General features: G+C 36.3%; 1 protein-coding gene across 2 annotated transcripts in view; it reads left to right on the top strand.

Annotated features, from left to right (window-relative positions):
* MIS18BP1 (MIS18 binding protein 1) overlaps positions 1 to 22,315 on the top strand; it is a 63,155-nt gene extending 40,840 nt beyond the window's left edge. For both annotated transcript variants that reach the window (XM_081230256.1, XM_081230255.1), the window contains exons 11-15: positions 5,497 to 5,654; positions 7,279 to 7,427; positions 12,190 to 12,277; positions 19,413 to 19,467; positions 19,651 to 22,315. In XM_081230256.1, the coding sequence (XP_081086382.1) occupies positions 5,497 to 5,654; positions 7,279 to 7,427; positions 12,190 to 12,277; positions 19,413 to 19,467; positions 19,651 to 19,754 (554 nt within the window). In that variant the 3' untranslated portion in view covers positions 19,755 to 22,315. The remainder of the gene's footprint in view (positions 1 to 5,496; positions 5,655 to 7,278; positions 7,428 to 12,189; positions 12,278 to 19,412; positions 19,468 to 19,650) is intronic.
* The last annotated feature ends 133 nt before the right edge of the window (positions 22,316 to 22,448 follow it).

Below are 22,448 nucleotides of genomic sequence, written 5' to 3'. Positions count from 1 at the left end.
TATGTGATATTTGTTTTTCTCTTTCTGACTTACTTCACTCTGTATGACAGTCTGTAGATTCATCCACGTCTCTACAAATGACCCAATTTTGTTCCCTTTTATGGCTGAGTAATATTCCATTGTATATATGTACCACATCTTTAATCATTCGTCTGTCGAGGGTCATTTAGGTTGCTTCCATGACCTGGCTATTGTAAATAGTGCTGCAGTGAACATTGGGGTGCATGTGTCTTTTTGAATTATGGTTTCCTCTGGGTATATGCCCAGTAGTGGGATTGCTGGGTCATGTGGTAATTCTATTTTTAGTTTTTTAAGGAACCTCCATACTGTTCTCCATAGTGGCTCTGTCAATTTACATTCCCACCAACAGTGCAAGAGGGTTCCCTTTTCTCCACACCCTTTCCAGCATTTGTTTGTAGATTTTCTGATGATGCCCATTCTAACTGGTGTGAGGTAATAACTCATTGTAGTTTTGATTTGCATTTCTCTAATAATTAGTGATGTTGAGCAGCTTTTCATGTGCTTCTTGGCCATCTGTATGTCTTTGGAGAAATGTTTATTTAGGTCTTCTGCCCATGTTTGGATTGGGTTGTTTGTTTCTTTAATATTGAGCTGCATGAGCTGTTTATATATTTTGGTGATTAATCCTTTGTCCGTTGATTCATTTGCAAATATATTTCCCATTCTTAGGGTTCTATTTTCGTCTTGTTTGTAGTTTCCTTTACTTTGTAAAAGCTTTTGTTTCATTAGGTCCCATTTGTTTATTTTTATTTCCATTATTCTAGGAGGTGGATCAAAAAACATCTTGCTGTGATTTATGTTAAAGAGTGTTCTTCCTATGCTTTCTTCTAAGAGATTTATACTGTCTAGTCTTACATTTAGGTCTCTAATCTATTTTGAGTTTATTTTTGTGTATGGTGTTAGGGAGTGTTCTAATTTCATTGTTTTGCATGTAGCTGTCCAGTTTTCCCAGCACCACTTATTGAAGAGGCTGTCTTTTCTCCATTGTTTATCCTTTGCCTCCTTTGTCATAGATTAGTTGACCATAGGTGCATGGGTTTATCTCTGTGCTTTCTATCCTGTTCCATTGATCTATATTTCTGTTTTTGTACCCCTACTATATTGTCTACTAGCTTTGTAGTGTAGTCTGAAGTCAGGGAGTCTGATTCCTCCAGCTCCGTTTTTTTCCCTCAAGACTGCTTTGGCTATTGGGGGTCTTTTGTGCCTCCATACAAATTTTAAGATTTTTTGTTGTAGTTCTATGAAAAATGTCATTGGTAATTTGATAGGCATTTCACTGAATCTGTAGATTGCTTTGGGTAGTATAGTCATTTTCACAATATTGATTCTTCCAATCCAAAAACATGGTATATCTCTCCATCTGTTTGTATCATCTTTAATTTCTTTCATCAGTGTCTTATACTTTTCTGCATACAGGTCTTTTTTCTCCCTAACTAGGTTTATTCCTCGGTATTTTATTCTTTTTGTTGCAGTGGTAAATGGGAGTGTTTCCTTAATTGCTCTTTCAGATTTTTCATCATTAATGTATGGGGATGCAAGAGATTTCTGTGTATTAATTTTGTATCCTGCAACTTTACCAAATTCACTGATTAGCTCTAGTAGTTTTCTGGTGGCATCTTTAGTATTCTCTATGTATAGTATCATGTATAGTATCAAACAGTGACAGTTTTACTTCCTTTCCTATTTGTATTCCTTTTATTTCTTTTTCTTCTCTGAATGCCATGGCTAGGACTTCCAAAACTATGTTGAATAATAGTGGCGAGAGTGGACATCCTTGTCTTGTTCCTGATCTTAGAGGAAATGCTTTCAGTTTTTCACCATTGAGAATGATGTTTGCTGTGGGTTTGTCATATATGGCCTTTATTATGTTGAGGTAGGTTCCCTCTATGCCCACTTTCTGGAGAGTTTTTATCACAAATGAGTGTTGGATTTTGTCAAAAGCTTTTTTTCTGCATCTATTGAGATGATCATATGGTTTTTATTCTTCAATTTGTTAATATGGTATATCACATTGATTTGCATATATTGAAGAATCCTTGCATCCCTGGGATAAATCCCACTTGATCATGGTGTATGATCCTTTTAATGTGTTGTTGGATTCTGTTTGCTAGTGTTTTGTTGAGGACTTTTGCATTTATATTAATCGGTGATATTGGTCTGTAATTTTCTTATTTTGTACTATCTTTGTCTGGTTTTGGTTTCAGGGTGATGGTGGCCTCATAGAATGAGTTTGGGGGTGTTCCTCCCTCTGCAATTTTTTGGAAGAGTTTGAGAAGGATGGGTGTTAGCTCTTCTCTAAATGTTTGATAGAATTCACCTGTGAAGCCATCTGGTCCTGGACTTTTGTTTGTTGGAAGATTTTTAATCACAGTTTCAAATTTCATTACTTGTGATTGGTCTGTTCCTATTTTCTATTTCTTCTTGGTTTAGTCTTAGAAGGTTATACCTTTCTAAGAATTTGTTGTAACTTCTCCTTTTTCATTTCCAATTTTATTGATGTGAGTCCTCTCCTTTTTCTTGATGAGTCTGGCTAATGGTTTATCAATTTTGTTTATCTTCTCAAAGAACCAGCTTTTAGTTTTATTGATCTTTGTTGTTTTCTTTGTTTCTATTTCATTTATTTCTTCTCTGATCTTTATGATTTCTGTCCTTCTGCTAACTTTGGGTTTTGTTTGTTCTTCTTTCTCTAGTTCCTTTAGGTGTAAGGTTAGATTGTTTATTTGAGATTTTTCTTGTTTCTTCAGATAGGCTTGTATAGCTATAAACTTCCCTCTTAGAACTGCTTTGCTGCATCCCATAGGTTTTGGATCATCGTGTTTTCATTATCATTTGTCTAGGTATTTTTTGATTTCCTCTTTGATTTCTTCAGTGATCTCTTCGTTATTTAGTAACGTATTGTTTAGCCTCCATGTGTTTGTGTGTTTTACATTATTTTCCCTGTAAGTGATTTCTAATCTCATAGCATTGTGGTCAGAAAAGATGCTTGATGTGAGTTCAATTTTCTTAAATTTACTGAGGCTTGATTTGGAACCCAAAATGTGATCTATCCTGGAGAATGTTCCGTGCGCACTTGAGAAGAAAGTGTAACCTGTTTTTGGATGGAATGTCCTATAAATATCAATTAAATCTGTCTGGTCTATTGTGTTTTAAAGTTTGTGTTTCCTTATTAATTTTCTGTTTGGATGATCTGTCCATTGGTGTAAGTGAGGTGTTAACATCCCCCACTATTATTGTGTTACTCTTGATTTCCTCTTTGAAAGCTGTTAGCAGTTGCCTTATGTATTGAGGTGCTCCTGTGTTGGGTGCGTATATATTTATAATTGTTATATCTTCTTCTTGGATTGATCCCTTGATCATTATGTAGTGTACTTCCTTGTCTCTTGTAACATTCTTTATTTTAAAGTCTGTTTTATCTGATATGAGTATTGCTACTCCAGCTTTCTTTTGATTTCCATTTGCATGGAATATCTTTTTCCATCCCCTCACTTTCAGTCTGAATGTGTCCCTTGGTCTGAAGTGGGTCTCTTGTAGACAGCATATATATGGGTCTTGTTTTTGTATCCATTCAGTAAGCCTGTGTCTTTTGGCTGGAGCATTTAATCCATTCACGTTTAAGGTAATTATTGATATGTATGTTCCTTTTACCATTTTCTTAATTGTTTTGGGTTTGTTTTTGTAGGTCCTTTTCTTCTCTTGTGTTTCCCACTTAGAGAAGTTCCTTTAGCATTTGTTGTAGAGCTGGTTTGGTGGTGCTGAATTCTCTTAGCTTTTACTTGTCTGTGAAGCTTTTGATTTCTCCATCAAATCTGAATGAGATCCTTGCCAGGTAGAGTAATCCTGGTTGTAGGTTCTTCCCTTTCATCACTGTAAGTATATCATGCCACTCCCTTCTGGCTTGTAGAGTTTCTGCTGAGAAATCAGCTGTTAACCTTATGGGAGTTCCCTTGTATGTTATTTGTAGTTTTTCCCTTGCTGCATTCAATTCTTCTTTGTCTTTAATTTTTGCCAATTTGATTACTGTGTGTCTTGGCGTGTTTCTCCTTGGGTTTATCCTATATGGGACTCTCTGCCCTTCCTGGCCTTGGGTGGCTATTTCTTTTCCCATGTTAGGGAAGTTTTTGATTATAATCTCTTCAAATATTTTCTCGGCTCCTTTCTCTCTTCTTCTTCTGCGACCCCTATAGTGCAAATGTTGTTGCGTTTAATGTTGTCCCAGAGGTCTCTTAGGCTGTCTTCATTTTTCCTCATTCTTTTTTCTTTATTCTGTTCCACGGCAGTGAATTCCACCATTCTGTCTGCCAGGTCACTTATCCGTTCTTCTGCCTCAGTTATTCTGCTATTGATTCCTTGTAGTGTATTTTTCATTTCAGTTATTGTGTTGTTCATCTCTATTTGTTTGTTTTTTAATGCTTCTAGATCTTTGTTAAACATTTCTTGCATCTTCTATATGTTTGCCTCCATTGTTTTTCCGAGGTCCTGGATCATCTTCACTATCATTTTTCTGAATTCTTTTTCTGGAAGGTTGCCTATCTCTACTTCATTTAGTTGTTTTTCTAATGTTTTATCTTGTTCCTTCTTCTAGTATATAACCCTCTGCCTTTTCATCTTGTCTATCTGTGAATGTAGTTTTTGTTCCACAGGCTGCAGAATTGTAGTTCTTCTTGCTTCTCCTGTCTGCCCTCTGGTAGATGAGGCTATCTAAAAAGGCTTGTGCAAGTTTCCTGATCAGTATCAATTTCTGATCACTCATTAGATGTATTTTCTATTTATCCATGTGTTTTATTATAGGTATTTTTTGTTGTTTTTAAAATTTTAAAGCTAGGAAGAACTCCAAGGATCATCTGTTTAATTTTTCAGTCTGACCTAGCTACTTACATCAATAGTAGCCTTAGCAGCCTTGTGCTTTGAGTTTGTTCTAGGAAATCTGCAGTTGGATCTGGAGATTTCAATAACTGGATTATTGTTCTAAGGGTCTAAGTTTATTTGAGGCCACTTGGGTAGGGCCCCCTAATAATTCATAATAAAACTCAGAATAAATTTAGTTTTTATAGTCCCTAGGAGTACACACTCCTGGCCAGAGTTTCTGCCAGAGAAGTCCTGTAACAGGCTTTAGGGAATATTCAGTATACCTGTCCTAATTCAATAAGGTTTATATTTTAGCAAAATCAATAAGTTAGGTAGTCAGTGAGAGAAGTGTGAGAGGCAACCTTTCTCACAGGTAAAGAACCTTTTCATCCTCACGCTACCTAATCCTAATGTAATTTCTTCCTGAGTAGTCTTGTAATCTAATCACATTGCGCAGATCCCAGTGTAGAAAGAATCATTTGTTATATCAGAGGCTTGGAAATATTAACAACAGAGACTGAGTTTATTTAATGTGAATACACAATTCAGAATTTACAAAGGCTGTTCACCTTATAGAGCAGTTAGTATAAATGACTAAATCCTTATCAAAATGTTTTTCTGACTCTTAAGGCAAGATCAGTGATTCTGATAAGAAGCAAACTATTAAGATAACTGCCAAAGTGGGAACTCTTAAAAGGAAGCAGCAGATGAGGGATTTTCTGGAACAGTTGCCAAAAGATGACCATGATGATTTTTTCAGTACACCTTTGCAGCATCATAGAGTACTGGTAAGCATCTTAAATGTATGAAATCATTGTTTTCTTTATACTGACTTTTGTATCTTTCATTTTATGTATGGTTAGTGTTCATCCCTAATATTTAGGCCAAGGATTGATAGCCCTCACTGATATGCCAAAGTATAGTATAGTAAAGTATAGTATAGTAGAAGAAGCAGTCTGATGCCATTCTCATCAGTGGCTAGAGTCTCCCCTTCAGTGGGGTTCAGAAATAATGGTTGTAGAACCAAATAGAAAATCCAGAGATAGACCAAACATATATATTTAGAATTCATATGCAGTGAGGCAAACTTAGAAAGGGGGGGTGATAAGAAAAGATTATTACCTACTGCATAGTAAATTGGGAGGAGGGATTAAGTGACAGCATGAGATTGACAGATTTGAATGTATACAAGAATTTTTGTAGTATGAAAAATCACAAAACTAAAAACCCCAGTGACTAGGATAAAATATTTGCAAGAGATAAAGACAATAATATGTATAATATGAAAAACTCATTCAGATGTTACTGGAATAATAAAAAGTATCAAACTCACAGGAAAGAAGCAGGCAAGAAGAAATTCAAAAGGCTGAATGAACACTTAGGGGCATTTTAACTAGCTATCAAAGGAAAACAAAGTAAATTATATATATACCTTCTAAATTTCAGAATCTTTAAAAAAAATAAGTTAAAATATTCACTAATAAAAAGCAGTAGGCATGTTGATATAGTCATATGTCAGTGTATACATAATTGAATCTTACCTTTTGGAAAGCATTATGGCAATATATGAGAGCCATAAAGATATCTATTCATGGGAGTTTATCCTAAGAAATTCAAAAGAAGGCAAAAATCTTCACAAAGGTACTCCTTGTACATTTATCTTCACAGCAAAAAGCTGGAAACAATCTATCCAATATCCAGTAAGGAGGTACTTCATAAACACAGTTAAATATAGTGCAAATATTAAGTGCAAATCTGAGACTTTCTAGACTCTAAATATAAAATGTTAAGAATATTAAGATTAAAGTAATGCAAGAACGGATGGATATAGACAACTGGACTATTAAGCATAAAAACTGAGATTTGTTTTAGTGAGCTACACTTAAGGGTAATTTTTTTCTTCTGCCCATTTCACAATGTTGTTAAATCATCTCCAATTTTAAAAGGCTACACAGTGATTTAAGAATTTAGTAATAACATCATTATCTGGGCTCTCTTTTTGCCTGCACAGGTTATGAAGGGAGGTATTTTAAGGGAGCCATCTGAGACTCTTACTATGTTCTCTGCACAAAAACCATGGTCCTTTAGGCATTGTACCCTTTATATTATTCCCCCATCATTTCAGGTTCTATATATGTTTTGGCCTAAATGCAACAGTAGCAACATTTTAAAAGCAATAGAAATAGCAGTGAATTAGTTCATTTTCTGTGGCAGAAGTCCACTTTTTCTAAGGTTTTAATATAAAGGTAAGTAAAATCTTAATTAAGGATTGAATTGCTTGATTGAATTAGTTACTCAGTTGTGAAATTATAAGACAGAAAACAACTTATCATCCCCCCAAAAAAACAATTCGTGATAATGAGGAATTCCGTTTTTAGGAGTGCCTGTCAGTAATATATATTTGCTTTCTAGTTACCAAGTTTCCGGGACAGTCAAGAAGAGGATGATATTCTGCCAAATATGGACAGAAATCCAACAACTCCATCATCGGTTATCTTTCCACTGGCAAAAACTCCTCAGTGTCAGCATGTCAGTCCTGGCATGCTAGCCTCCATAAATAGGTAAGTATTTGTGCATATGATACTGTAATTCTCTGCATCAACTTTTAACATTCCATGAGTTGAAGAGAGTAGATGTCAGTAATGAAAGGTGTCATCATTATTTTAAAAAAATCATGAAAGAATAGTTCCTAGAATTCAAGGATGGACAGTTTCCACAAGGAGGGGTGTTATTCAATAGTGTCAGTACACAAGTGACACTTTACATTAGATTCCAAATGGGTCAAAGTTTTGCCTGTAAAGAATTAAACTATAAAATATACCTTAAAAACACCTTAGAGAATTTTTTTATAACCTCAGAAGAACCAGAAGCCACTAACAAAAAGTATGATAAAGTCAACCATATAGAAAATAAAACATTTTACCTGGTACCAACCACCATAAACAATCAAAAGACAAATGACAGTCTGAGAAAACAATCTGTGGAACTCATCACAGGAAAAAGGCTAATTTCCCCGTTATAACACTCCTACAAATAAACAAGAAAAGGAAAGCCATTCTCATGCATTACTAGTGAGAAGGTAAATTAGTTCAGTCTCTGCAGGCAGTAATTTGTTGATATCTATCAAAATTATAAATGCATATGCTCTTTGACTTAGCAATCCTACTTCAAGAATTTTGAGTGTACCACTAATTCATTGCAGTATTGTTTATAATGACAAAAGACTGGAAACAAATGTCCATCAATTAGGGACTAATCAAATAAATTCTGATACATTATGTAGCCATAGAAATTAATGAAGAAATTCTTTATGTACTTATGGTAAAATGTCCAAGGTATATTAAATGCAAAAAGTTAGATGTGGTTAATTATGTGTTACCATTTGTATAAATTGGGACTGTGTGTGTGTGTATACTTGTGAGTGCTTTTATGTGATTAAATATAAAACAATTGCTTTTATGTGATTTAAATATATTGCTTTTATGTGATTAAAATCACATAATTACTTTTATGTGATTAAATATCTCTGAAGGGATACATAAGCAACTGAAAACATTGGTGATCCTTAGGGAGAAGAACTAAGAAAGCTTGGGACAAATAAGAGGAAGACTTGAATTTCACATGATTTGAACATAAGCATTATTTTGAAATATAAATAAATAAAATTAAGAAAACATATGGGTGGCCAACAGTCATATAATACAGAGAAAAAAATGGAAAATGGTAAAAATGAGGCCTGAAAATAGGCTATTCATTTGGCAATTAAGCAGGCCAGTGCTGATCTTGTTAAGAGCAATTTCCATGGGGTGTGAGAGATAGAAGCCAGATGATCATGACTGAAAAAAAAAAGCGCTTAGTACTCTCATGAAGCTTAGTGAAATTTTAATTTGCATTTACTCAGCAAAAACATAATTTTTCCCTAGCAATCCACAAATTACTTTTTACTTTTAGTATTTAGTGCAGGTGAAAGTATATTGAGCATATAATTTTTAAAATTTTTTTAAATTTATTTTATTAAAGTATAGTTGATTTACAATGTTAATTTCTGCTGTACAGCAAAGTGATTCAGTTATACATATATATATTCTTTTTCACATTCTTTTCCATTATAGTTTATCACAGGCTATTGAATATAGTTCCCAGTGCTATACAGTAGGACTTTGTTGTTTATCCACTCTATATATAATAGTTTGCATCTGCTAATCGCAAACTCCCAATCCATCCCTCCCACACCCCCTCTCCCCTTTGGCAACCACAAATATGTTTTCTCTGTCTGTGAGTCTGTTTCTGTTTGGTAGATAGGTTCATTTGTGTCACATTTTAGATTCCACATATAAGTGATATCATATGGTATTTGTCTTTCTCTTTCTGACTTAACTCCACTCTGTATGACAGTCTCTAGGTCCATCCATATTGCTGCAAATGGCATTATTTCATTCTTTTTCATGGCTGAGTAGTGTTCCATTGTGTATATGTACCATATCTTCTTTATCATTCATCAGTCGATGGACATTTAGATTACTTCCATGTCTTGGCTATTGTGAATAATGCTGCTATGAACACAGGGGTGCATGTTATCTTTTTGAATTATAGTTTTGTCTGGATATATGCCCAGGAGTGGGATTGCTGGATCATATGGCAACTCTATTTTTAGTTTCTTGAGGAACCTCCATACTGTTCTCCATAGTGGCTGCACCAGTTTACGTTCCCACCAACAGTGCAAGAGGGTTCCCTTTTCTCCAAACCCTCTCCAGCATTTATTGTTTGTAGATTTTTTGATGATGGCCATTCTGACTGGTGTGAGGTCATACCTCATTGCAGTTTTGATTTGCATTTCTCTAATAATTAGTGATGTTGAGCATCTTTTCATGTGTTTGTTGGCCATCTATATGTCTTCTTTGGAGAAATGTCTATTTAGGTCTTCTGCCCATTTTTCGATTGGGTTGTTTGTTTTTTTCGTGGTTGAGTTGTATGAGCTGTTTGTATATTTTGGAAATAAAGCCCTTGTTGGTCACATCATCTGCAAATATTTTCTCCCAGTCTGTAGGCTGTCTTTTTGTTTTGCTTATGGTTCCCTTTGCTCTACAAAAGCTTGTAAGTTTGATTAGGTCCCATTTATTTATTTTTGGCTTTTATTTCTATTGTTTTGGGAGACTGATTAAGAAAACATTGGTATCATTTATGTCAGAGAATGTTTTTGCCTATGTTCTCTTCTAGGAGTTTTATGGTGTCATGTCTTATATTTAAGAGTTTAAGCCATATTGAGTTTATTTTTGTGTATGGTGTGAGGGTGTGTTCTAACTTCATTGATTTACATGTAGCTGTCCAACTTTCTCAACACCACTAGCTGAAGAGACTTTTTTCCATTGTATATTCTTGCCTCCTTTGTTGAAGATTAATTGACCCAGAGGTGTGTGGGTTTATTTCTGGGGAGCATATAATTTTGGACACAGTTTTTAGTAAGCACTTTGGCCAAATCATTAGCTTTAAAATAGTCATCCCTTTGGACCTTGAATTTTATTTCTGAGGAAATGTGAGGTTGTATGTATGTATGCACATTTGTATGAACAAAGATGTTCACCACAAAACAATACTGAAAATTTGGAAATGACCTAAATGTCCAACAATAAGGAAAGTCAAGAAATTAGGATTTGTCAGACTTCCCTGGTGGCGCAGTGGTTAAGAATCTACCTGCCAATGCAGGGGACACGGGTTTGAGCCCTGATCTGGGAAGATCCCACGTGCCGTGGAGCAACTAAGCCTGTGTGCCACAACTACTGAGCCCACGCTCGAGTCCGCGAGCCGCAGCTACTGAAGCCTGCATGCCTAGAGCCCCTGCTCCGCAACAGGAGAAGCCACTGCAATGAGAAGCCTGTGCACCCCTACGAAAAGTAGCCCCTGCTCACCACAACTAGAGAAAGCCCACATGCAGCAACAAGGACCCAACGCAGCCAAAAATAAAAAATAAAATAAATTTTAAAAATAAAGAAGAAATTAGGATTTGTCCATATAATAGAATAATATATAACAATTTAAAATGATGCCTTCAAGAATTTTTAATGACATAATGTTCAGTGGATAATTTTTAAAAGCTAAGAAATAAAACTACATACAGTATGATCCCAGTTTACATAACATGTATTCATAAGAGAAAGGAAATTTCCTGACCAAAAATATCACCAGCCATTATCTCTATATTGTAGAATTACACTGATACAGGTTGTGACATTACTTTTTTATATGTATCACTTTTACAATTAAGGAAAATGGGTTTTTTTTCTTATAGAGCATATGATGGGCTCATTTATATCAAGAATATATTTCCTAAAACTTCTTTATTTTTAAAATATGAGTTTCCTAGACCTCTTCAATCTCTTGACTTCACCAACTCTAGCAGTTAGTTTCCTTCTCATAACAATATTAAGTAACAAAACAGTTTTTTTTTATTAATCCCGAAGTCTCTGGTTTGTTCAGGACAACAGACCCATGAGGTGCTGATCCTGAACCACTGGCTAGGCTTATTCACTTGATATGCAGCAGAGTTTGTGGTTCACATTAATATCTTAATATGTCACACATTTACACATTTCTACACGTCATACCTTTAAGGTTGCTCCCAAATAGTCATAAAGGAAGGGATAGTCAATCATATAGGATCTTGAAGCCAAAAGAGAGTATTAGAATTGGTGTTCAGCTGTATTTACTGTCATAAGTAATTGTTGGGGAAATTGAGAACAACATTACATGTGGCTTCAGTTTTCATCTGTAAATTATGAGTCAAGCTTATTTGCAAAGGATGAGAAGGGAGAGAGATAAGGTAAAAAAAAATGAAAAAAAAGTCTTAGTTGGTATGGGGGATATAAGAAAGATGTAACTATGTAGAAATAAAAGGCTTATGAGCTGAACTGAAGACTAAACACAGTTAGAAGCCATAAATTAATTGAGGGCTTTCATCACCAGACTTATCCTTTAAAATGATCAATTTTTAAGATTCAACCTGGAGAGGGAAGGAAGACATGAATAAGAGAAAGGAGTGAAAGGTATAACAAAAGCGAATCAAGGGACAAGAAGTCTCTGTGAGTTTTAGAAAAGACAGGCAGCAAGATAGAGATTGGAAAGAGCACAAATGGGACAAAAGACAATGGGTAAAACCATCATTTTCCAAAACAGTCTTAGATCATCAGTATTTCCATTTTTAAAAATGGAAAAGAAAATTTACTTTTAAAATATTGAAACATTTTGAATTCATTTTGTCAGTTGCTGTTCAACCTGTGGATAAAAGTATGGTAGTTAATGTTGACTTGTTATTTTATATTTAAACAGGGCTGACTGTGATAAATATGTTTTTCATATGCAAAAAACCCATAAAAGTAAAGGTGGCACTGTCTGGGGCAATATCAAGAAAAAAACAGTAAGTATTTTTATTCACCATTCATTTATTCAACACATAACTATTGTACAACTATAATATATGGCAAATTGTTGTAGTTATGTTATATAACAGTCCCTGCCTTCAAGTTGCTTACAGCCTAATACAAGTAAATTATGAGGCTATGAGGGAGGTAAGTACGTAAGTGCTGTAGGATTATGGATGGCAGCTCATAGACTGAAGCATTTGAGCAAGGTGAGAATTTTCATTTGAGGAATCTGGCAGGGTGGAAAGAACACATATAGGTTAGAGACATTTCACACAAAACAAAAGCATATCTATTCAATGATTGGGGAATAATCCACACTAATTGAGTTGTGATTGTCATAGAATAAGAAATTTGATTAAATCCTCTGCAGATTCAAAATGGTTTCAGATTTTTTCAGATTCAGCTACTTGATTTTATATGGTGTGTATGTCCATAACAGAAAAAATTTTAACTCAAAATCTAATTACAGAAAAAATTTTAACTCAAAATTGCCTTACAGTGATCTGTATCCCTTTGAGAAAAGATTAGGAGAATCCTCTTGAATTAACTTTTAAATTTTTAATTTCTGATTTTAATCTGAATAATTTATATCCAGATAAAACTATAAGTATTCTGGAAAAGGTAATTCACCTCAAATTTCCTCAAAGTAAATAGCCAGTCTTAGAGAATGATAATTTCTGGATGGAGGTAAAATGGGAGACTACCTTATTCCCTGAGGGTATATTCCTTCTGACCAGGTTATGGCCATCTTTCTCCCTCACCCACACTGAAATATTTATACTGCACACCTGCTAGAGTATAATTCCTCTCAGAGAGTCTCTAAACTTAACATTAGGATTACCTAATCAGACCTAATCTTTGTAGGCTTTATTTGTTCCCAGGAAATGGTAGATACCTCTGGCAACCTTGGTTTAAAATCAGCCTGGAGACTAAATTCTTCAAAAGAAACCTCTACTCCATAATTGAAGTTGTGGGCAGATGCCCTCTCAGTGTTTCTCAGATTTTCTTTTTCCAGTCCATTCCTTACAAGAATGAAATTTTGGTTTCATTTGTAGCCAGTGAGTGTGTGAGGATAGAAAGAGCAAAGGATTTAGTATTAAAACTTCTGATTTCAAAGTCTGACTCCATACCAGCTTTATGACAAGGCAAGCTATTTGAGCTTTCTAATCTCATTTTATTCATATGTGTTATGAAGTGGGGATCATGATGATATTTTATCATTTAGCATCTCTGTTGCCTTATTGATTTTCTGTCTCGAAGATATGTCCATTGATGTGAGTGAGGTGTTAAAGTCTCCTACTGTTATTGTATTCCCATCAGTTTCTCTCTTTATATCTGTTAGTATTTGTTTTATGTCTCTGGGTGCTTCTATATTGGGTGCATATATATTGACAAGTGTAATATCCTCTTCTTATATTGATCCTTTTAGTGTCTTTCTTTTTTTTTCTTTTTGCATTTTTTATTAGTTTCTGCTTTATAACAAAGTGAATCAGTCATACATATACATCTGTTCTCACATCCCTTCCCTCTTGCGTCTCCCTCCCTCCCACCCTCCCTATCCCACCCCTCCAGGTGGTCACAAAGCACCGAGCTGATCTCCCTGTGCTATGCGGCCGCTTCCCACTATCTATCTACCTTACGTTTGGTAGTGTATATATGTCCATGCCTCTCTTTCGCTTTGTCACAGCTTACCCTTCCCCCTCCCCATATCCTCAAGTCCATTCTCAGTAGGTCTGTGTCTTTATTCCTGTTTTACCCCTAGGTTCTTCATGACATTTTTTTTCTTAAATTCCATATATATGTGTTAGCATACAGTATTTGTCTTTCTCTTTCTGACTTACTTCACTCTGTATGACAGACTCTAGGTCTATCCACCTCATTACAAATAGCTCAGTTTTGTTTCTTTTTATGGCTGAGTAATATTCCATTGTGTATATGTGCCACATCTTCTTTATCCATTCATCCGATGATGGACACTTAGGTTGTTTCCATCTCTGGGCTATTGTGAATAGAGCTGCAATGAACATTTTGGTACATGTCTCTTTTTTTTTTTTTTTTTTTTTTTTTTTTTTTTTTTAAGTTTATTTATTTATTTTTTTAATTAGTTTCTGCTTTATAACAAAGTGAATCAGTCATACATATACATCTGTTCCCACATCCCTTCCCTCATGCATCTCCCTCCCTCCCACCCTCCCCATCCCACCCCTCCAGGCGGTCACAAAGCACCGAGCTGATCTCCCTGTGCTCTGCGGCTGCTTCCCACTATCTATCTACCTGACGTTTGGTAGTGTATACACGTCCATGCCTCTCTTTCGCCTTGTCACAGCCCACCCTTCCCCCTCCCCATATCCTCAAGTCCATTCTCAAGTAGGTCTGCGTCTTCATTCCCGTTTTGCCCCTAGGTTCTTCATGACATTTTTTTTTTAAATTCCGTATATATGTGTTAGCATACGGTATTTGTCTTTCTCTTTCTGACTAACTTCACTCTGTATGACAGACTCTAGGTCTATCCACCTCATTACAAATAGCTCAGTTTCGTTTCTTTTTATGGCTGAGTAATATTCCATTGTATATATGTGCCACATCTTCTTTATCCATTCATCCGATGATGGACACTTAGGTTGTTTCCAGCTCCGGGCTATTGTGAATAGAGCTGCAATGAACATTTTGGTACATGTCTCTTTTGGAATTATGGTTTTCTCAGGGTATATGCCCAGTAGTGGGATTGCTGGGTCATATGGTAGTTCTATTTGTAGTTTTTTAAGGAACCTCCATACCGTTCTCCATAGTGGCTGTACCAATTCACATTCCCACCAGCAGTGCAAGAGTGTTCCCTTTTCTCCACACCCTCTCCAGCATTTATTGTTTCTAGATTTCTTGATGATGGCCATTCTGACTGGTGTGAGATGATATCTCATTGTAGTTTTGATTTGCATTTCTCTAATGATTAATGATGTTGAGCATTCTTTCATGTGTTTGTTGGCAGTCTGTATATCTTCTTTGGAGAAATGTATATTTAAGTCTTCTGCCCATTTTTGGATTGGGTTGTTTGTTTTTTTGCTATTGAGCTGCATGAGAACGAAAAACGGAGCTGGAGGAATCAGACTCCCTGACCTCAGACTATACTACAAAGCTACAGTAATCAAGACAGTGTGGTACTGGCACAAAAACAGAAAGATAGATCAATGGAACAGGATAGAAAGCCCAGAGATAAACCCACGCACATATGGTCACCTTATCTTTGATAAAGGAGGCAGGAATGTACAGTGGAGAAAGGACAGTCTCTTCAATAAGTGGTGCTGGGAAAACTGGACAGGGACATTTAAAAGTACGAGATTAGATCACTCCCTAACACCATACACAAAAATAAGCTCAAAATGGATTAAAGACCTAAATGTAAGGCCAGAAACTATCAAACTCTTAGAGGAAAACATAGGCAGAACACTCTATGACATAAATCACAGCAAGATCCTTTTGGACCCACCTCCTAGAGAAATGGAAATAAAAACAAAGATAAACAAATGGGACCTAATGAAACTGAAAAGCTTTTGCACAGCAAAGGAAACCATAAACAAGACCAAAAGACAACCCTCAGAATGGGAGAAAATTTTTGCAAATGAAGCAACTGACAAAGGATTAATCTCCAAAATCTATAGTGTCTTTCTTTATCTTTCTTTGTTTTAAAGTCTGTTTTGTCTGATAATGAGTATTGCGGCCCCTGCTTTCTTCTCATTCCCGTTTCCATGAAATATCTTCTTCCACTCCCTTGCTTTCAATCTATGTGTGTTCTTTGCCCTAAAGTGGGTCTCTTTGTAGGCAGCATATTGTAGGTTCTTTTTTTTTTTATCCCATCTGCCGCTCTGTGTCTTTTTATTGGAACATTTGGTGCATTGACATTTAAGGTAATTATTGATAGATATGAATTTCTTGCCGTTTAAACCTTGTTTTCCCATTGATTTTATATTTCTTCTTTGTCCCTTTTTCTTTTTGTTTTTCCTTTTGCAGTTTGATGGTTTTCTTTATCCTTGTGTTCTTTTTGGTTTTTGTGCATCTATTGTATGTTCTTGATTTGTTGTTACTCTGTTTTTCAAGTATGTTAACCCCTTCCTATATCTACTTGCTTTAGACTGGTAGTCATGTAAGCTCAAACACATTATAGAAAAAAAAATGTACATTTTCTTACTCTCCTCCCCCACATCTTTATTATTTTGATGTCTTCTTTTACATCTTCATGTTAATCCTTTTGCTGTTCATTGTGGTTATCATCACTTTCACAGAAATTTTTTGATTTTTTTTTTTTAGTCTGTCCTGGCTTATTTGATTGATTTACTTTCCAATTGTGATTTTCTCTTTCCTATAGATTCTTGCTTCTTTTCTATTTAGAGAAGACCTTTCAATATTTCCTTTAGGATAGGTTTAGTATTGCTGTACTCTTAGTGTTTGCTTGTCTGAGCAATTCTTTATCTCTCCTATTCTAAATGATAATCTTGCTGGGTAGAGTATCCTAGGTTGCAGGTTTTTCCCTTTCAGGACTTTATATCCTGCCATTCCCTTCTGGCCTGCAATGTTTATATAGAGAAATCAGCTGATTGCCTTATGAGGGTTTCCTTATAATTAAATCTTTTTCTCTTGCTGCCTTTAGAATCCTCTCTTTAACTTTTGTCATTTTAATTATGTCTTGGTGTAAGTCTGTTTGGGTTCATCTTGTTTGGGACCCTCTGTGCTTCCTGTACCTGGATATCTGTTTCCTTCTTTAGGTTTGGGGAGTTTTCAACCATAATTTCTTCATATACATTTTCAATCCCCTTTTTTCTTTCTTCTCCTTCTGGGATCCCTATTATGTGTAGATTGGCATGCTTTATATTATCCCATAGGTCTCTTCTATTGGTTTCATTTTTCATTTGGCTCTCTGCTCTTCTAATTGGGTGATTTCTCTTATTCTTTCAGATCACTTCTTTGTTCCTTTGCATTATTCATTCTGTTATTCATTGCCTTTAGCTCAGCTTTCATCTCGGCAAATAAGTTTTCCAGTTCTTCTTAGTTCCTCTTTATAGTTTATAGTTTCTTTTTACAGTAATCTTCATGTCTATCAATAGCCCTTCTTAATTCCTTCAGTATTTACATTATTTCCTTTCTGAACTCAGTGTCTGTTAGACTGAAGAGGTCTGTTTTGTTGTTTGTTCTTTCAGGAGAGTTCTCTTGATCTTTTAATTGGGAGTGGTTCCACTACTTCTTCATTTTACTTTTACTTCTCTGACTCTGTGAGCTTAGGAGAAATAATTATTTACTGTGGCCTTGAAGGGCTGTTTTTATGTGGGAGCATCCGTTTGTAGCCTGCATAAGTCTAATATTTTTGGTGCATGGGCTGTTTCTAGTAGGGATGCCTGCTGCATTTTCCTTCAGTGTGTGCTGGCCGGTGTCCCTTTCATAGGGGGTATGACTCGTGTGGTGACTAGAGCCTGCACTGGATATTGAGCAGGGTCTCTTCTTTGCTCTCCGGTTGTCACAGCCCTGTTGGGGGCAGCATCTGCTCCCCAGTTGTTGGAGTAGAAGCCCCTAGATCCATTTCTGAGCTGCAGTGTGAAGTAGGTGAAACTAGAGCTCTCCCACTGAGAGAAGAGCCACTGAGTATTCCATTGCTCAAGCTGTCCACTGGGGAGTACGCTCTGTGTGTCACGTCTGCAAGCCCACAAAGTACACTGTCACTGGCACTGCCCTTGGCCCCGCCTCCACCGTGGGAATGCAGGTAGTCGGCTGTGGTGTCCCTCAGACACTGTGTTCAGAAAGCCGCCAGCGCAGATCCACTAAAGTTAGGTACCAGGACCGCAGCAGTCACATACCTGGACCCACCATGGGAGCTATGGAAGCAGCCCAGACCCCAGCCCTGCCTCTGCGTGCAGTCACACACAAAGCCTACAGCTGCGAGGCTAGTCCCATCCCAGCCACAGGAGCACCCATTGTCCTGCTCCCAGAGCCCAAGAAAGAGGCTGCTATGGCAGGCCCCGCCCCTCTCTTCCTTCATGCACCCCACCCTTAGCAACAGTGCTTTGCTTCTGTGGCGGCCTGGGCTTCTTCCACATACACCCTCGGTTGAGGCCCCATAACTACTCTCCAGCCCCTTCAGGCTGTCTCCGTGCAGCCAACCCCAGTACTCTCCCCAGGTGTGTCCTCTGAAGCCCAAGTTTCCCCCCCCCCCACACACACACACACACCGACAGGCGACCATCTCAGGCTGGGGATTGCAGCGAGGTAGCACAGATCCTCTGTGCTTGTCTCTGTCTGTTCTGCCTGCCACCAGCTGGCTGCTGTGCTCTCTTCCAAGCCTATGAAGCTCCCTTTCTGTCCCAGCTGATCTTCCCACCAGTTAAGGGGTTTCCCAGGGTGCGGGAACGTTTCCCCTTTTCCAGCTCCCTTCCAGCACCGCAGGTCTCATCCCAATTCCTTTTTCTTTCATCCTACTGGGTTATATGGAGATATTTCTTGCACTTCTGGGTGTCTGATATCTTTTGTCAGTGTTCAGTAAGCTATCCTGAGAAAACTCCCCATGTAGATGCATTTTTGATGTATTTGTGGGAAGAGGTGAGTTTCATGTCCTTCTATTCCCCCATCTTGGTTCCTCCTCTTGATCATGATGATACTGGTTTATCTCATTGAATGATTTTTGAGGGCTAGATGTTGTGTTTTGACTCATTTCACAGGAAAAAATACATTTCCATGGCAATCTATGAACACGAGTTTGTATATCAAAAGTTTGTTTCAATAATACTTATCCTTAGTACAGTGGGTATACTCTGTCATATTTTCTTTTCTATTCTATTTTCATTTTTTAAAGATAGCCATGGCCAGTAGTTTAAAAAGCACTGATGTATATATAAGCATGCATTATATACTTAAAACTTGCCATATAAATTACTATTTTAGCCAAGAATTTAAAGTACAGAGAATTCAAATTTTGCTAGTGTAATGGAATAAGTACTCAGTACATTTTGGCAACTTTCAGAGGCTATCCTTTAACTGCTGTAGCATTAGTTTGTAATGTTTTATTGGGATAAAGCATGCTGAATTTTGTCTACATATGAAGCAGGCTTCAGAGGTGGCATCACTTAGCTAATATGAACTCTCTTGTAGATTGAAAGTGATTTTTCAACTCCACCATCAAGAAGAAAAACCCCATTTAACAAAGGTAATATACTTACATCTTTCTTTTGTAGCTCTGTTCTATTATAGGGTAGTCTCTTTATTAACATAGTATTAAAATTAATTGCTCACAAGTGGGCAGATCTACCAATTGGTTTCCTGTTATTTTCAATTTCATTGAAATTGTTTTAGAAATATATTAATCTTTTTATTAAACTTCTCTTTACAGAATTAGCAGAAAACTCTGGTATTGGAAAACTGTTCACTAATGCTATGGAGTCTTTAGAGGAAGAAGAGAAAGATTCTTACTTTTCGAACTCTGATTCTGCATAGTAAAAATGAGAATATTTCCAGGATGTTTATCAAGAAGCAATATTTCCAGGATGTTTATTTGTATCTTCATTTGAAGGATGTATTTTTTTTTTTTATAATGTAGCTTCATATGAAATTGCAGACTCTTTTTCAAAGGTTTCATGTGTATATATAGATGTCTCTCATAAGCATCTTAGTCTCTTTAAGAAAATCATGTTCCATACAGATGTTTTTTAGAAGCATTAAAAAAATGTTGCTATCCTTAAGGGGAGAGGTGGGGGAGAATTAAAAAATAGATTGTATTGGTAGCTACTGAGTTCATGAAAACTTTAGGTTACCAGTTGTCACCACTTGGTATAAAAGCCAGAGTTGATCTAATGTTTCAGTTATCAGTACATGTTGTTTAAACCATTTGACAAGCTTTCTCCTGATTGTTTTTCTTAAAACTTGTGATTGGCACATCCATGAAACCTATGTAAATTTAATTTATTGCTTTTTCAGTATTTTTATTAGGTAGAATAAGAGAACAGATTTTGTTGTATTCTTAAGCAGACATGGCATAAATTTGGTCTCAATATTTAAAAGACTGGATTAGACAAACATTCAGGTTATAGCTCTTCTATTGTAAGGAGTCAAGTTACTATGTCATGTCATAGTAAACACTGTTTTCCTTTCAGACAGCTTCTTTAGAAATAAACTTCTTTTAGCATATTATGCCATTATGCTTTAAAATTTGACATAGAATTTTTTTCCCTCTGGTTATAGTACATATTTACCCACTTTCTCTCCAGGTAGGTTGTTCAAATAAAGTAAATTTGCTTTTATAATATTCATGTTTTAGTTGGTTTTTCTAATTACTGGATCATAGAAAAAATGCATTTTGTTTGTTAATGGTTCAGTTCATTTCCTTGAAAAATACCAGAACTGTTAGAAAAAGTATATTTTCTTGTTTCTTAAGAATTTAGTCAGTAATAATCAGCAGCTAAAGAACTATAGGATTTGTAGAAACACAAAATTTAAGAAGAATAGTGCAAGCAAACAGATCACTCTCCTTTAAACTACCATGATAGTTTCTGCCACAGATTTTTGATAGATGAAGGATGAAACAAATGAAAAGGTTATTTTAGAGTAGCTCTAAAAAATTCTGTTGTAGAACTCTAAGTTGCCAATATTTGGTGTAATACCATGCTGCTTGATGTTAGTGGATAGCGTTTTAAGAATTAGAAGGTATTCACAACATTGTAAATCAACTATACTCCAATAAAAATTTTTTTAAAAAAGAATTAGAAGGTAGTTAAATTCTGTAATACGAAACAAAAAGATAATTTTTGAAATAGCATATACTTGACACAAACCACAACGTACCCCCACTCCCCGTATTCCATGTGTCCTGTCAAAATTGTTGTGTCCCACCTTCCAGGTACCTGGTTATTCCCGTTTCTTTCCATTGGGTCATTAGATAAACTAGTAAGGTTTAAGGTAACCTCCAAAGGAGACTTAAAAGTGGAAAAGAAAGCCTTGAAGGGCTCAAGACAGACAGTAAGATGGATCAATAAACGATAGGGTTGATAGTTAAGTGCAACCTGTGAAGAGTATAGAAAGAGGCTGTTGCAGCTTAAATATGGATAGAGGTCTCTACACAGCAAGCATAAATAAATGAAATCCTCTAGGTTATGTCCCTCAAACCATATCAATTTATGAAATATTTTGTCTGTTGGGTGAACACACAGAATCTGAGGACATTGGTGTCTGCATGAGATGTGCTGCAAGGAGGTCATCAGTCCAGGGCAATGTGAGGTTGTTGAGGGACTGCATGCTTCTGGTGTGCAGCCAGGGCACAGAGCTCCGCCAGATGTCCCTACCCACTGCACCACTGACACCATGTAACAGGAGTGAGTAGCAGCAAAAAAAACACACTGGAACCAGAAGAAGAAGCCCCTTTCCTCCTTCTATTTGACAAAGCTTAAATCATGCTCACTAGGGAGAAATGCTCAAAAAGTCCAGTCCATTATAAAGGAGCGAGATACTGAAGGATGAATTTGAACCTGAGAGAGAACAAACTGAGAACTGCACATGAGCCAATAATTTATAGAACTTTTCTCTCTGGCTTTGACAGAATTATTAAACAGCAGAAATAAGAGATTAACTGCTTTAGAAGAATTCAGAATTTATACTATCCCAAAGGAGCTAAGTTCACAATCAGAGCAACTTTTTTAGTGAAAGAAAACTGTATCTAGTTCCTGGGTTCTTGTTCTAGATTTCCCAGTCTAAACTTGAGTAAGTCACTTGTTTCTGGGCCTCACGTTTATCATCTGATAAGAAAGGAAAGAGAAAAGCAATTTGAATTAGATCAGCTTTGAAGTCCATGCCAGGTCTAAGTGAAACCCTCTGCTGTGAGGTTGGTTCAAATGCCCAACAATTAGTAGCATAATAGACACAATGTTATGGGTCACGATGAAAGTCCACATTCCATAGCTCATCTATACTGAAATTTTCCAATTCCAAGATATCACTTCTTTGAATATGGTACTTCAACCAAAAAAAAGTAGTATAGATCAGAGTTCATACTACTAGGATTAGACTGTTACTAGGATTCAGTTAAATTTTCTACTTTCCTAGTTACTGGGGCATTATCTCACAATACACCTACGACCCACATCTATTCAATATAGTTGATATATGAGAAAAATTGTTTATGACCATTAAGCTGGCAGC

This window comes from Mesoplodon bidens (genome assembly GCF_964165515.1).
Source record: "Mesoplodon bidens genome assembly, chromosome: 3".
Classification (NCBI taxonomy): Eukaryota; Metazoa; Chordata; class Mammalia; order Artiodactyla; family Ziphiidae; genus Mesoplodon; species Mesoplodon bidens.
Note: the sequence above shows the minus strand (reverse complement) of the source record. Positions and strands in the feature narration are given on the sequence as shown.